This window comes from Hyla sarda, chromosome 2 (genome assembly GCF_029499605.1).
Source record: "Hyla sarda isolate aHylSar1 chromosome 2, aHylSar1.hap1, whole genome shotgun sequence".
In the NCBI taxonomy this organism is placed as follows: Eukaryota; Metazoa; Chordata; class Amphibia; order Anura; family Hylidae; genus Hyla; species Hyla sarda.
This window is the reverse complement of record NC_079190.1, coordinates 136,845,157-136,859,121: the sequence shown is the minus strand read 5'-3', so window position 1 is coordinate 136,859,121 and position 13,965 is coordinate 136,845,157. Positions and strand designations below refer to the sequence as shown.

General features: G+C 34.8%; 1 protein-coding gene across 1 annotated transcript in view; it reads left to right on the top strand.

Moving 5' to 3' along the window:
• The window catches only part of LOC130355410 (protocadherin-9-like), a 1,658,654-nt gene that overhangs the window by 1,090,000 nt on the left and 554,689 nt on the right, over positions 1 to 13,965 (top strand). Inside the window, exon 4 of the mRNA XM_056555491.1 lies at positions 3,500 to 3,701. Coding sequence (XP_056411466.1) covers positions 3,500 to 3,701 — 202 coding nt within the window. The remainder of the gene's footprint in view (positions 1 to 3,499; positions 3,702 to 13,965) is intronic.

Here is a 13,965-nt window from a genome sequence, read left to right as displayed (position 1 = left end):
GTGAGTTCCCTAATCCTAACAAGTTTCACCCATATAATCTCTGTGGGAACCTCAGGGGACATATCCAGGGATTAATAATATTGATATATATCAGATATCAGTTAGCAACAATATGCCAGCAAGGGAATTTCTCAACCAAAATTCATACAAATATATGGTAGACAAGGTAATGACTGAAAGCATAAGGTAAAGAAACAAGCTTATCACAAGTTAGATCATAGTAAGGAAAAGATGGCCTCTAATAAGGGCACTCACTGTGCCCGATGATGATGGGAGGAATGCAGGTGCCAGCCACCACCAAACCTATCACTCTAATAATATGAAAGTATTGGCGCGCTAAAGGTCTTGCTGACGAAAGCGGAAATGAGACCTGGCGGTGGGTAATGATGTATGTTAAAGCACAGACCACCCGTGTTCTAAAATCATCTGTGCGGGATACATTCTCCATGTGCGTGCACGAAGGATCTGTCCCCCATATGACGCAGGTACCAGCCGGCACATGCACCCAGCCTGATATCTATTTGGCTACTGTGCATGTGCTGTAAGCACCATGGAAATTAAGGGATGTTGCCAGAAGAGAAGGGGTTAAATACATTTTCTTAGGGAGTTGTAAAGCTAGAGGGCTAGGCGGAGTTAATAGCAGTTGAGTGAATGTGCGTGGTTTTACATAGTTAGTTAATATGGTGGAAACAAGAAATAGGTCCATCAAGTTCAACCAAGTAATTGAAGGGAAGAGATATGGTTGAACGACAATCTACTGAGACAATCTGCCCTTGATGATTTTAAAATATTAAGGTGGTGTAGCACCTGAAATTTATTTTTGGAGCAGGATGATTCTCCTGGGAAATGGACTAGATTAAACTTCAAGGGGAGCCATGATGAAACATGATCATTTACAATGTCCTGCCCTCAGAAGCTCTTGAGGTTTTTCTTTTCTCATTTAAAATGTTATTATTATTTTTTTATGTATAAATTGCAGGTGGGTGTGGGGCAGGAGTTTTGTTTTTATGTGACTCATAATCACAATATACTGTTAAATATGTTGGGAAGTAGAAGAAATATTGAATACAAATCAGCTAAAAGGTTTAAACACAAGTGCATCACATTAAATCAAGGTGAGTTCCCATGCCTCCCCTTAAACTCGTAAATACGGCATATATTAGATTATTGTAGATAAGATATTGGATGTTGGTGGCCACTATTCCAATGCAACTCCCTAAATAAGCCTTAGAGACAGAAAACACACACAGTAAAATGTGTTCATTCATATTCAGTGTCAATCTTGTCAAACCTTATATCTGTCAGAACGTTCACAGGTCAATATTCGTTAAAAAAAAAAAAAAAACTCTTGCGGCGTTAATTGACATTTGCTCCTGAATTTTAAGATTGTGTTTTTTGCCTGCTGAAATATATCAAATGCCAGTAATTAAAGTGAACTAAAGCGGAATTAATTTTGCACCAGCTGGTTTTGTGTTTGCCTTCTCTTTTCTTTCATTTTTAATCATCTCTGTACACCTTGAATACTCTTTCAGACACTGGAATCATATCCCCTGCTTTTCAATTTCCTTATCTGCTTTTACATTTATCCGGCAATGTAAGCAAGGTCTGTGTAGGTGATATCTTTGGATAGCAAATTAAATTTCAGTCCAATTTCTGGGTGGTATTCCATTATACTGAATCTGCTCATCCAACCTTTATTGACAATAGATTCACAAGGTAAATAAACAAGACAGCAAATTGTTTATCTTGTGTTATGGCTGGCAAAAAGTGGATACAATGTTTTCTTTTTGTCTAAATGAAGGAAAACAGTGTGAACCATAATAAATGGTGGCCACCCACAATTCTTTAGACAATAATAATAATTTCAAAAAGTGACAATACAATTTTCACCAATATCATAAAATGTACATTGCATCAGTCACGCCAATAGTGCATAACATTATCTCTCCAGATCATAGTAAAAATACTATTCTATCCCAACTCAGGGTATGTATGAGAGCTTAGTAAACATGAAAAAAATATAAAATATTTATAATATAAAATAAAGAGAAAGGAAGCAATGGGCAGAATAAACACACATCTTATGAAACTAAAATGATATACATTTTATAATTTACTATAATGTAGGAGGCTGTAAGAATCAAGGTATTGTTGGAGGGGGAGGGAATATGATAATGCTTTTACATATGTCCAAGTTAGGGCTCTCAAATGGATATGGATATATATATATATATATATATATATATATATATACAGTATATAATCCTCTTGACCTATACTGGGTACAATATATATATATATACATATATACATATATATATATATATATATATATATATATATATATATGTATATATATATATATATATATATATATATATATATATACATATATATATATATATACTAGCCGGTGATATTGCTCATTCTATGGATGTCCTGAGCATGTTACCCACTTTTGATCTCCCATTACTGTAAGGCTGGGTTCACATATGTCCGGCATTCAGCATAGGTGAACTCAGCCTAGATCTTGACTCAAATGCCACCACAACTGATGACAAGTTGTCATCAGTTGTATGGCATCCAGTGTCCATTGTTTTTTCACAGCGCCCTTCGGCGTGTCCAACCATCCGGCGTCAAAATTGAGATGCTGGATGATTGTGAACTGTCCCATTCAAATGAATGTGATCAGTTCTAGTATTAGTTTTCCTCTGGTGCACACCGGAAGGAAACTATGCCGGACGCCTGATATTTGTAAACCCAGCCTAACACGATAGAAGGATATATGGATAGTGACAGTCTTAAGTAGAACATTCCAGTAGACTAACAGGAACTATAAGGAACATTATATAAACTGAACTGAACATTACAATATTAGGCTATTCTTACATTTTTTTAGGCTATGCTTAATTTTTTTTTTTGTGTCTTACTTTGAGTCGCTAACAGCTGAAACATTTGTATACAGAAACATGGCTAAAACATGACTGGAAATGAGGCTCAAAATCTGTGTGTACATGGCTCTGTTAGTATTTAAGACAATAAAAATATATAGTTTTGTGTGTTGCATATAAATCCATTTACAAAGCAATAAAAAATGAGAAAGGGGAGAAACTGTTTTTTACTCAACCAAAATTAGGTGTCATTAACTATATGATAGTCTTTATAAAATATTTAATCCCTAACTCATTTATTTTACTCTACTTGCAAAGTTAGCTCTAGTAACCCACTACACAGTGCAATATTTTATCTTGATATTTTATCTTTTCTGGCAACATGCAACATTACTATGTTCTAATCTTTACCGAGGTTAACCCTTGCACACCTTTTCATTAGGAAGCTTTAATTACTTTTATCACACTGAATATTTTACCTACATTCACTTTGTTTTTTTCAACACAAGCGACTATTTAGATGAATATATAAGTATATTATAATATATACACATGTGAAAAGAACAAATAAAGAGTGATTACAAGTGTATCTTATGTTCTTATTGTAGTCCCAGCGTCGTGTTACATTCCATCTACCTGATGGCTCCCAAGAAAGCTGCAGCGACAGTGGCCTTGGAGACCACGATCCTGTAGGAAGCGGAACTATGATCTCACACCCTCTTCCTCTGGTTCAGGCACAGGATGAATTCTATGACCAAGCTTCTCCAGACAAGAGAACTGAAGCTGACGGAAACTCTGACCCAAACTCTGGTAAGTCCAAGACTTCTTTTTTTACATTGACATCATTTATTAGCGAATGTTATTTGAGTTATGAAAAATCATTGAGGATGCAAAAAAAAAAAAAAAATGGGTACAAATATGAAAATAGTAACTGGCAATTCTACTCTTTTTACACTTCTTAAAGTATGTTTAGATATGCATTGTTTTCCTATTGACAAGTTTATTAGTTAGATTAGTTAGTTTAATGCTTGTTGTCTTATATGCTATGATTGATAATTGTAAGGCTATGTGTACTCTGTTTTTTGAGGGATAAACAGCTGTGGACACAAAAACATCTGAAATAAAGCTCAAAATATGACATGTGAACATAGCCTAAGAAGTATTTAAAAGGGTGTTTTTTTATGCTTTATGATGAGGACAGTTATGTTACCTAAGCTTCTGCTCTGCTCTGCGAACAGCATTTAGAGAATTACTTTACAGCAGCCACATGGACCATGTGGAAACAACAGTCTGAAACTGGGGCATTGATCTCTTTAGAAGTGTTGTCTAGGCATGTTTATGACCTGTTTAGAGGTATATGTGCAAGAAGAAAGAGGAGAAAGATGACCATCATTTATTGTGAATGGCAAATACTGTGTTTTTATATTTTATTTATAGACCTCAACTTGTAGTGCAGTCTGTGACAATAATAGGGAGAGTGCAGAGGAGTGATCTCTAAAGAACTTAAAGTATCAAGCTATTATTAAAGGGGTATTCCAGGCAAAACCTTTTTTTTATATATATCAACTGGCTCCGGAAAGTTAAAAAGATTTGAAAAATGACTTCTATTAAAAAATCTTAATCCTTCCAATAGTTATTAGCTTCTGAAGTTTTCTGTCTAACTGCTCAATGATGATGTCACATCCCGTGAGCTGTGCATGACGTGAGTCATCAGAGAGCAGTTAGACAGAAAACAGCAACTCAACTTCAGAAGCTAATAATAATTGGAAGGATTAAGATTTTTTAATAGAAGTTATTTACAAATCTGTTTAACTTTCCGGAGCCAGTTGATATATATATATATATATATATATATATATATATATATATATATATAAAAAAGTTTTGGCCTGGAATACCCCTTTAAGCTTAGTGACCAGATTGAACACTGCAATATTTCAGGAATATTTCTAAATTAATGTAACATTGGAAATTCGTGTTGAAGATTAAAAAAAAAAAATGGTTTAAACAGTTACTTATTTTTTGATCACACATTCCTTTTATAGACAGATACAATAAATGTATCTGCCTCCACAAATAAATAGGTTACAAGCCTATCATATTACAAGAATGTTATACCAATGCAGTCCTAAACCCAGAGCACTAATAGCTTGCATACAACCTGAATATTCTTCATAAATAACACAGGGGATTAACGGTAGAGGACAGTAGATGGAGGAGTAGCCAGGCAGGTGCCCCCCCCCCCCAGAGACTCCACGCGTTCCGTTGCCCGTCAGCAACCCCTGAGGAAGTTGCTGACGGGCAACGGAAAGCATGGGGTTTCTAGGGGGGGCACCTGCCTGGCTCCTCCTCCATCTACTGTCTTCTACCATTAATCCCCTGTGTTATTTGGGAAGGATATTCAGGTTGTATGCAAGCTACTAGTGCTGTGGGGATAGGACTGCATTGGTATAACATTCTTGTAATATGATAGGCTTGTAACCTATTAATTTGTGGAGACAGGTGGCCTGGGTGGGGTTCCCCCTTTTTATAGGGGGTCCCCCCTTGTTGGTGCAGTGGCCATTTGTGCCTTTTAATTGATTTTAATTGTATTGTCTGCGTTTTGTACATACTTATGTGCAATAAAGATAACATTGTTTGAAATATAGCAACTGTGGGGGTGCATTATATTGCGGATCTCTTTTTCTTTTTGGTGCAGTATTTGTTGGTTGATACGCATAATAGCCCCCCTTGTTATATGGTGCTGAGCCCGCCTGTCTTTCTGATACAATAAAATATTCTATGCAGCGAAAGTTTTGAACCTCTAATATGAATACATTCTTTTCATATTTATTGCAACTTTATACAGTATAATGAAAACTCAATGTAAAATAGGATATCCTCTATATAAGTTTGGGAACTTCAACTCTATTACACTTTCTGTTTGAAGAGGGAATCAATTTGTCTTATTTACAGATTTCCCAATTGATCAGCCAATACAATACAATTGGTAAATTGATAGGATGATTATTTCAATTCATCTAGAAGCAAATCACGAAACATGATATATTGATCTGCTATGTGCTGTTTGTTGGCAGGATGTGAATCATTTCAGATTTTTTATTTTTTTTTATATTCCTTGATATGTATTAAATATAGTTTTCTTTGCTTGCCCTTTCCTATAGACTTACATGATATGAACATATTTGTATGCAATGTTTTACATTATAAGAATATACTATATATTTTGAACCTGGTAAGCTCATATTAAATATTTTTGGTGTTTCTATAGGTCTGTTTGAGGTGTTTAAGATTCAATTAAAATAGATTCAAATCAGAAGATATGGACATAGTTAACAGGGTGTTTCCATTAATATTGGAAGTTATAAAAAATGTTTTTAGAACTCCTCCAATGTGAAAATTAGTTGAATATGCTGCATATAATTTCACTGGAAACCCAATTCATAAACCACATGGAAAGCCACCAGGAAATCTTTATTAAATCATGCGTATCAGGAACTGTCCAGAGCAGGAGAAAATCCGCATTGCAAACCTATGCTGCTCTGGACAGTTCCTGACATGGACAGAGGTGTCAGCAGAGAGCACTGTGGACAAGACAAAAAAGAAATTCATAAAAAAAAATGATTTCCTCTGTAGCATACAGCTGCTAAAATGTACCGGAAGGGTAAATATTTTTTTATAGAAGTCATTTAAAAAATCTGTTTAACTTTCTTGCACCAGTTGATTTAAAAAAAAAATATATATTTTCCTGAAGTACCCCTTTAAAGGTTTAATTAACATTATATATGTATTTATTTTTATTATGTTTACATATTTCTTTTATATGGAATTTGGGAAAAGGGAGTGATTCAAACTTAATACGGAAGGGGTTAATGGGTGTTTTTTAAACTTTCAATAATTTTTTTATACTTTGTTAGTCCTCTTAGAGGACTTTTAGGAGGAATCATTAAATTACTTAATTTAGTTGGATAACAAGTCAATTGTGAAAATCTACAAATTCATAAAAAATTTGCAACATAAATGTATTTGATAACGTGTATCGTAGGTCAATTTCGCTATTGCAACACTTGTTGCTGAACTCCCCCAAGCAGGTTCTACTATCATTTACTACTCAAACATTGAGATAAACATGAATACATGTGAACAGATGCTTAGTTATTTAGTTTTTTAAACTTGTGAATAGTGTTTGCATTTGAGGGAACTAGAGCAAGATATGCACCTTTATTTAGTCTGATAACAAGTAATTTGCGTGCCATAAATTTATTTGCAAAAATTTATCTTTAAACCGTTTATATTAATTTGTTTAGAATCACATTTGTTTTGTGCAATTCATTGTAAATAAATCAACACCTTTTGCTAATGGCATGCTTTGCATAAGCTTTCTATTTATTTTCAAGTTGACAAGAGGCAATATTATTGTTCTATTTTAGCTCATTAGGTTTACTAATAATCAGTCATATTTCCACTGAATGTATCATTTGAGTTAATCATGGCCTTTTTGTTATCTTTTTCATATAATAAGAACATAAATGTTTACTAGGCTACAATTTAGTTATTTTACATCACTTACCCTGGTAAAAATGCTGTTTTAATGTACATCAGAATTCACAATACTGTTTAGGGGTTGTAACAAAACTGTCACAATGTCATTTATTATAGTTTTGTAGGGTCAAAAAGTAAGAATTCGGAAATTCTGAAACTGTATGTGAGGAGTTTGAGTGACATGATATAATTACTCAGTGTGCCATCGTAATTGGGTTGGATTTATATTTCATACAATTGTGTCCATTAGCCTACTTTACAGGCAGCGCGCACTAATGTAATGTGCTTTTAAAATGTTCGCACACAATCTATTATTTAAATAAAAAATGAAAGAAAAATACTTTTGGGCCTAAAAGAAGTAAATGGCATTCCACATCATAATTATACAATTCTTTCCTGTTCCCCACTAGTTACCTAGGACTGTGTGCCTGCTATGAAGTTATATTTTGTTAGAAGTAACACTGAGAAGAGTTGCTCAAGAAGGATCCCACTCAATAGTATAGGAATACAGTATTCACACACAAAAGTTGCTGAGTACTTCTAGTTCAATGGAATAGTATACATCTGACAATGGAAAAAGTCATTCAATCGGGGAAATCTGTTTATTTATACTTCACTAAAAGAAACTAAAGCAGAACTATAATTCAGCGGTTAATATTATTTTAGCAGTATCGTTAGGGATTTTAAAGATATCAATTGTCATGGTGAATAGAGGGATTTAATCAAAGCTATGCTGAGGAAAAGTTGACCAGTTGCCCATTCTAATTTTCAGAGGCTTTTTCAAAAATGAAAGACGCAATCTGATTGGTTGCTATGGGCAACTGGTTGACTTTTCCTCTGCTCAAGTTTTGAATAATCTCCGCCATCTGATATGCTTACAAGCAAAAAAAAAAATGTAGATGTCAAACACATAGCAGAGCAGAAATAATATGGATCTCACCTCCATGTTAAAGGGGTTGTCCAGGTATTGAAAAGGTATCCTTTATCCCAGTTAGTGATTGGCTGAGTAGGCCGTTACTGCTGAGACCAGTTTGTCACAATAGGTGGAGGCCCGAGTGTTCAGAAGTAAGAGATGATCCCCATTCTGGCCCCATTCCAAGCATTCGGACCATCCTCCACAATCAGACACTTATCAACTATCCTGTGGCTAGGGGATGGGCTTTTAATCACTGGACAATCCCTTTAACTGGGGCATACTTTGTCTGCCAACTTCTAGTAAGGCTGTAATGAGGGAATTTGAGAGCTCTATGTCTCTCTACAGCCACTAGTTGGAGAAAGCTATAAGTGAAAGTTGTACATTCATAAGGTAAATATTGATAGAAACTATGGGGGAGATTTATCAAAACCTGTCCAGAGGAAAAGTTGCCCAGTTGCCCATAGCAACCAATCAGATTGCTTCTTTCAGTTTGCAGAGGCCTTGTTAAAAATGAAAGAAGCGATCTGATTGGTTGCTATGGGCAACTGGGCAACTTTTCCTCTGGACAGGTTTTGATGAATCTCCCCCTATATTTATGCATAGATTACTCCATACACTATAACAACAATATTGTAAATGGTACCTTATTCCCATTTGCACTACATTGTTAGGTTATTTCCATACATAGGACCCTGATAAGATCCCACTTTCATACGTGGATATGTGGTTGTTTGGTTGCCATTGTTTCTGCCTCAACTCTTATAGGAAAAAATACTACAAGTATAGATTAGACATGCCCCAGATTTCAGCAACCTTTGCTATTATATAACATAGAAAGTGTAAATGCTGTATGGTATAGCCACACTGGCAAGAAAACCCCAATTTATTGGTAGAGCAAGAATAAAACAGCGATTCCGTAATTTTATACTAGACTTAAAAGCAAGTAGTAAGGTCCATTAACTGATGTTCTGGCTGGTGAGACCCAAGCAGAAAAACCTTGAAATTCCCTGCTCTAAATATTTACAGTATTTCTTTTCAGTGAAGCATTTTTAAATAACAGGTTTGTTTGTATGTTATTGTAATTATTATTATATCATATTATACAGAAACTGTTGTCTTTTCCACCAAGCAAAAATCATTATATATAGGTGACTCTCATATGGGTTAGCATTTAATTATTTATTTGTTTATCTGTACCAGGCAGATACTGTACTATATTTATAGCATTGTCAACTTCAGAGTATCCCAACAATAGTATGACACACAACGGGACACAGCACCTACTGGTTATAAGATACGGCTACTTTGTCTATGATAATAGCCCATGTCCTATATTTGAAATATTCCTGCTGCTTGTGTATATTTTTATATTCATCATTTCCATGTTTGCTTAGATATACTTCTTCCTATGAAAATTACTGAAGTGTAAGCTTTTTGCCAATAATTCCATTTGCATTTAAGCTTGATGCCCTTCCAGTGTTTGTTGATTCTTCCACAGATGGTCATGAAGTAATTTACTTATTTTTTATGTAAGACTCGCCTGCAGAATTTAATCTCTTGTTTCATACTGTGCGCTAGATTAGACAGAATTTTTTTACTGCCTCAACAATAAAAATGAACCACTATTTTGGTCTGTAGCCGAATCAAAATTACATCCCCATTATTATTAAAAACAAGATATATTCTTCATTATTATTACAAAATGATTTTGAAATAAAAGAAGAATGGAAATAATTGTAAAAGCCAAAATGCTATAATTTTTTTAGTAATCCTATTGGCCTTCAATCATGGCCATAAGTATTGGATTGTTCTTTTTTTTATTATTTTTAATAACTATATATCTAGTCTTTTATTTCATGGCTTGTGCTAGTCTTTCTTTCCAGGTCTCAATAAATCTCTCTGAAATCTCATAACATAGGTGATGTGCTAAAGTGACAGGATGAATCCTATGAAATCACACAAAGCATAGGTCCAAGGAGCTTTGTGGACTCATGGATGGCTCATAGAACACCATTAAAATCTTTTTAGTGCTGCCATACATCAGGTCCTTGATGTGGCATATTGGTCAGGGGGGAACACATTTTCTTTTTAAAGGTAATATGTAGCTTGGCAATCAGGGACTACAACTCTGTAAATCTTTTTAAAGACATAAAACAAGCTTTGCTTTAAAACCACTACAGGTTGTAAACACACTATTAACAGGGCACTTATTCTCATTCTTTATAGGTTAACTGCTTTTTTAGCTGTATAACATGTTATATTGTGTAATGTGCATTAACATCTTTTTTACTACTCAATTCAACTGGTTATAAAACAACCACCAGCAGATACACCTGTCAAACCCTAATGGGATGAATATAACCTGCTCACTTATTTGAAATTGGGGAAAGGGGACCAGGTTTCATCCATTAACAAAACCAACAAATAAATAAATTAGAGCTTCTTACATAAAAGCCACAGGTTTCAGCCACAGGCACCCACTATTTGTCTATAATAGAGAAAACATCACTCTATGCGCTTGGATCCAATAAAATAGTTTACTTGCACCAATATATATTATATTATGGTGATGTTTTAGTTCAAATAAACAGCAATATAACAGAACTCTTGTTTTCTTATAATCTACAGAGAGTGTGGTCATGTATAAAATAGCCATATTGCATTTTCCAAAATTTTTCCTTATACTCTATGGAGAGTGTGGTCATGTATAAAATAAGCATATTGCATTTCCCAAACATTGAATTAATTAGTAAGTGTAAATTCTAGGTATCAACCTTTAACAAATAAGTAAATACATTTACCTGTTAATGGGGTGTTCCCATCTCCCAGCTTCACAAACCCCTCCATCTTATAATTTGTGTTAATCCTATTGGGGGATATTTATCAAGGTATTTAAAGCCTTTTTTGTGCGACTTTTGTGTGTAAGCATAAAGTTGCAAAGGGCCTTTCCTAAGCAATTTTCAATTTTTACTTTGCAGTGGTTGTGAATTTATGAAGTACATAGGCAAACAAATAAAATAAATCACAAACCCCTTAAAAAAAAAGTCTCAAGTCTACTTCAGGTCTGACCTGGAGTACAAAACTGCCTGTGGTAAGCACTTTTAAAAAGTCAGAAAAAAAGTCTCTAAAAAGTGTCAACTGAGACTTTGCTTTGCTTATGTGCTTCAAATTTATCAACCCTCTGTGTAAGTAGGATACATATGTAGCACATAAGAAAAAGAAAGAAAAAAAAAAAGAATATATTACCTACAAGCCCAACGCGGCTAATAATTTAATCAATAACCTACAAAATTAGCCCAAAGATATAGTCAAAAATATAATTCTTTATTACATATACAAAAATAGGTAGAAAAACACCCATAAAATAACCCACCCTTAAAAAACCCCCCAACACAAAGCTAAGCAGGATATCACCAGGATATATATAGTGATCGGTAATGCCAATTGAAATCTAGCAGTATTAAGTCTAGTCAGCACATGATTATAATGATTCAAATCAATACAATACCTAATTGTGACATGCTGACGGCTTCCCAGTGATGATCCTGCAGGATCATCACTGGGAAGCCGTCAGCATGTCACAATTAGGTATTGTATTGATTTGAATCATTATAATCATGTGCTGACTAGACTTAATACTGCTAGATTTCAATTGGCATTACCGATCACTATATATATCCTGGTGATATCCTGCTTAGCTTTGTGTTGGGGGGTTTTTTAAGGGTGGGTTATTTTATGGTTGTTTTTCTACCTATTTTTGTATATGTAATAAAGAATTATATTTTTGACTATATCTTTGGGCTAATTTTGTAAAAAAAAAAGAATTACTACAGAACTTTCTTACAAAAGACAGCAATGATAAATGTCCCCCATTGACTTTAATGGGAATTATGTAAGCAGTGTATGACTATGAGCTACACTATTTACAGAAGGTTAGAATTCCTGACCATCTCCATTAGCCGCAAGCAGGACAGAAACGGTCGGGAAGCCCTGTAGGCGAGATGGTAATAGCACAAGGAAAATAATCCGTGTAGAGCTGAACATATTCTTATCAATGTATTCCCCTAACCCGGTGAGCAGAAGCAGAAGTCTCTATAAACAAGACTGTTACTACAGTTCCTTCTGTTAGATTAACTTTGTATGTCCAGTTGCTATTAAGACTGTATAATACTGAAATCTCCTTTAGCCATCGTACAGAATAGTGAATCTGCATTTCACAGTTATGGTTAAACTGATCTTCCACAAAGAATGTGACTAAAAGACTGCAGATACTATTCATCTTTAATGGATAACCTATAAAAGTCTTCAATTGTGCCCACTTTTTAATTCATTTTTGTGAATAATTGAGAGACCAATAGATGGCAATCACAGATCAGTCTTACCCCGGATAGGCTCAATTTCCACTAGTATTGTTCATAATATTAATAAGGGTCCTGGGAACTGTTGATATTTATATTTAATTAGAAAACCATATAACTGATTGTAATCTTTAATCATTGTCTATCTGTATCCCGCAATTTAAGCTTTTTTTTTTTTTTTAACACACACACACACACACACACACATATATATATATATATATATATATATATATATATATATATATATATATATATAGTGGGGAAAAAAGTATTTTGTCAGCCATCAATTGTGCAAGTTCTGCCACTTAAAAATATGAGAGAGGCCTGTAATTTTCATCATAGGTATACCTCAACTATGAGGGACATAATGAGAAAAAAAAATCTATAAAATCACATTGTCTGATTTTTAAAGAATGCATTTACAAATTATGGTGGAAATTAAGTATTTGGTCAATAACAAAAGTTCATCTGAAAATGTTGTTATCGACCCTTTTTGGCAATGACAGAGGTCAAACGTTTCCTGTAAGTCTTCCCAAGGTCTTCACACACTGTTGCTGGTATTTGGGACCATTCCTCCATGCAGATCTCCTCTAGCCCAGTGATGTTTTGGGGCTGTCGCTGGGCAACACAGACTTTAAACTCCAAAGGTTTTCTATGGAGTTGAGATCTGGAGACTGGCTAGGCCACTCCAGGACCTTGAAATGCTTCTTACAAAGCCACTATTTCATTGTCCAGGCGGTGTGTTTGGGATCATTGTCATGCTGAAAGACCCAGCCACTTTTCATCTTCAATCCCCTTGCTGATAGAAGGAGGTTTTCAATCAAAATCTCACGATACATGGCCCCATTCATTCTTCCCTTTACATGGATCAGTCGTCCTGGTCCCTTTGCTGAAAAACAGACCCAAAGCAGGATGTTTCCACCCCCATGCTTCACAGTAGGTATGGTGTTCTTTGGATGCAACTCAGCATCTTTCTCGACCAAACACGACGAGTTGAATTTTTACCAAAAAGCTCTACTTTGGTTTTATCTGACCATATGACTTTCTCCCAATACTCTTATGAATCATCCAAATGCACTCTAGAAAACTTCAGAAGGGCTTGGACATGACTAGTTTAAGCAAGAAGACACGTCATGATTTGAGTCCCTGGCAGCGTAGTGTGTTACAACAAGTTCAAACAGGTGCCATTAATACAGGTAACTAGTGGAGGACAGAGGAGACTCTTAAAGAAGAAGTTACAGGTCTGTGAGAGCCA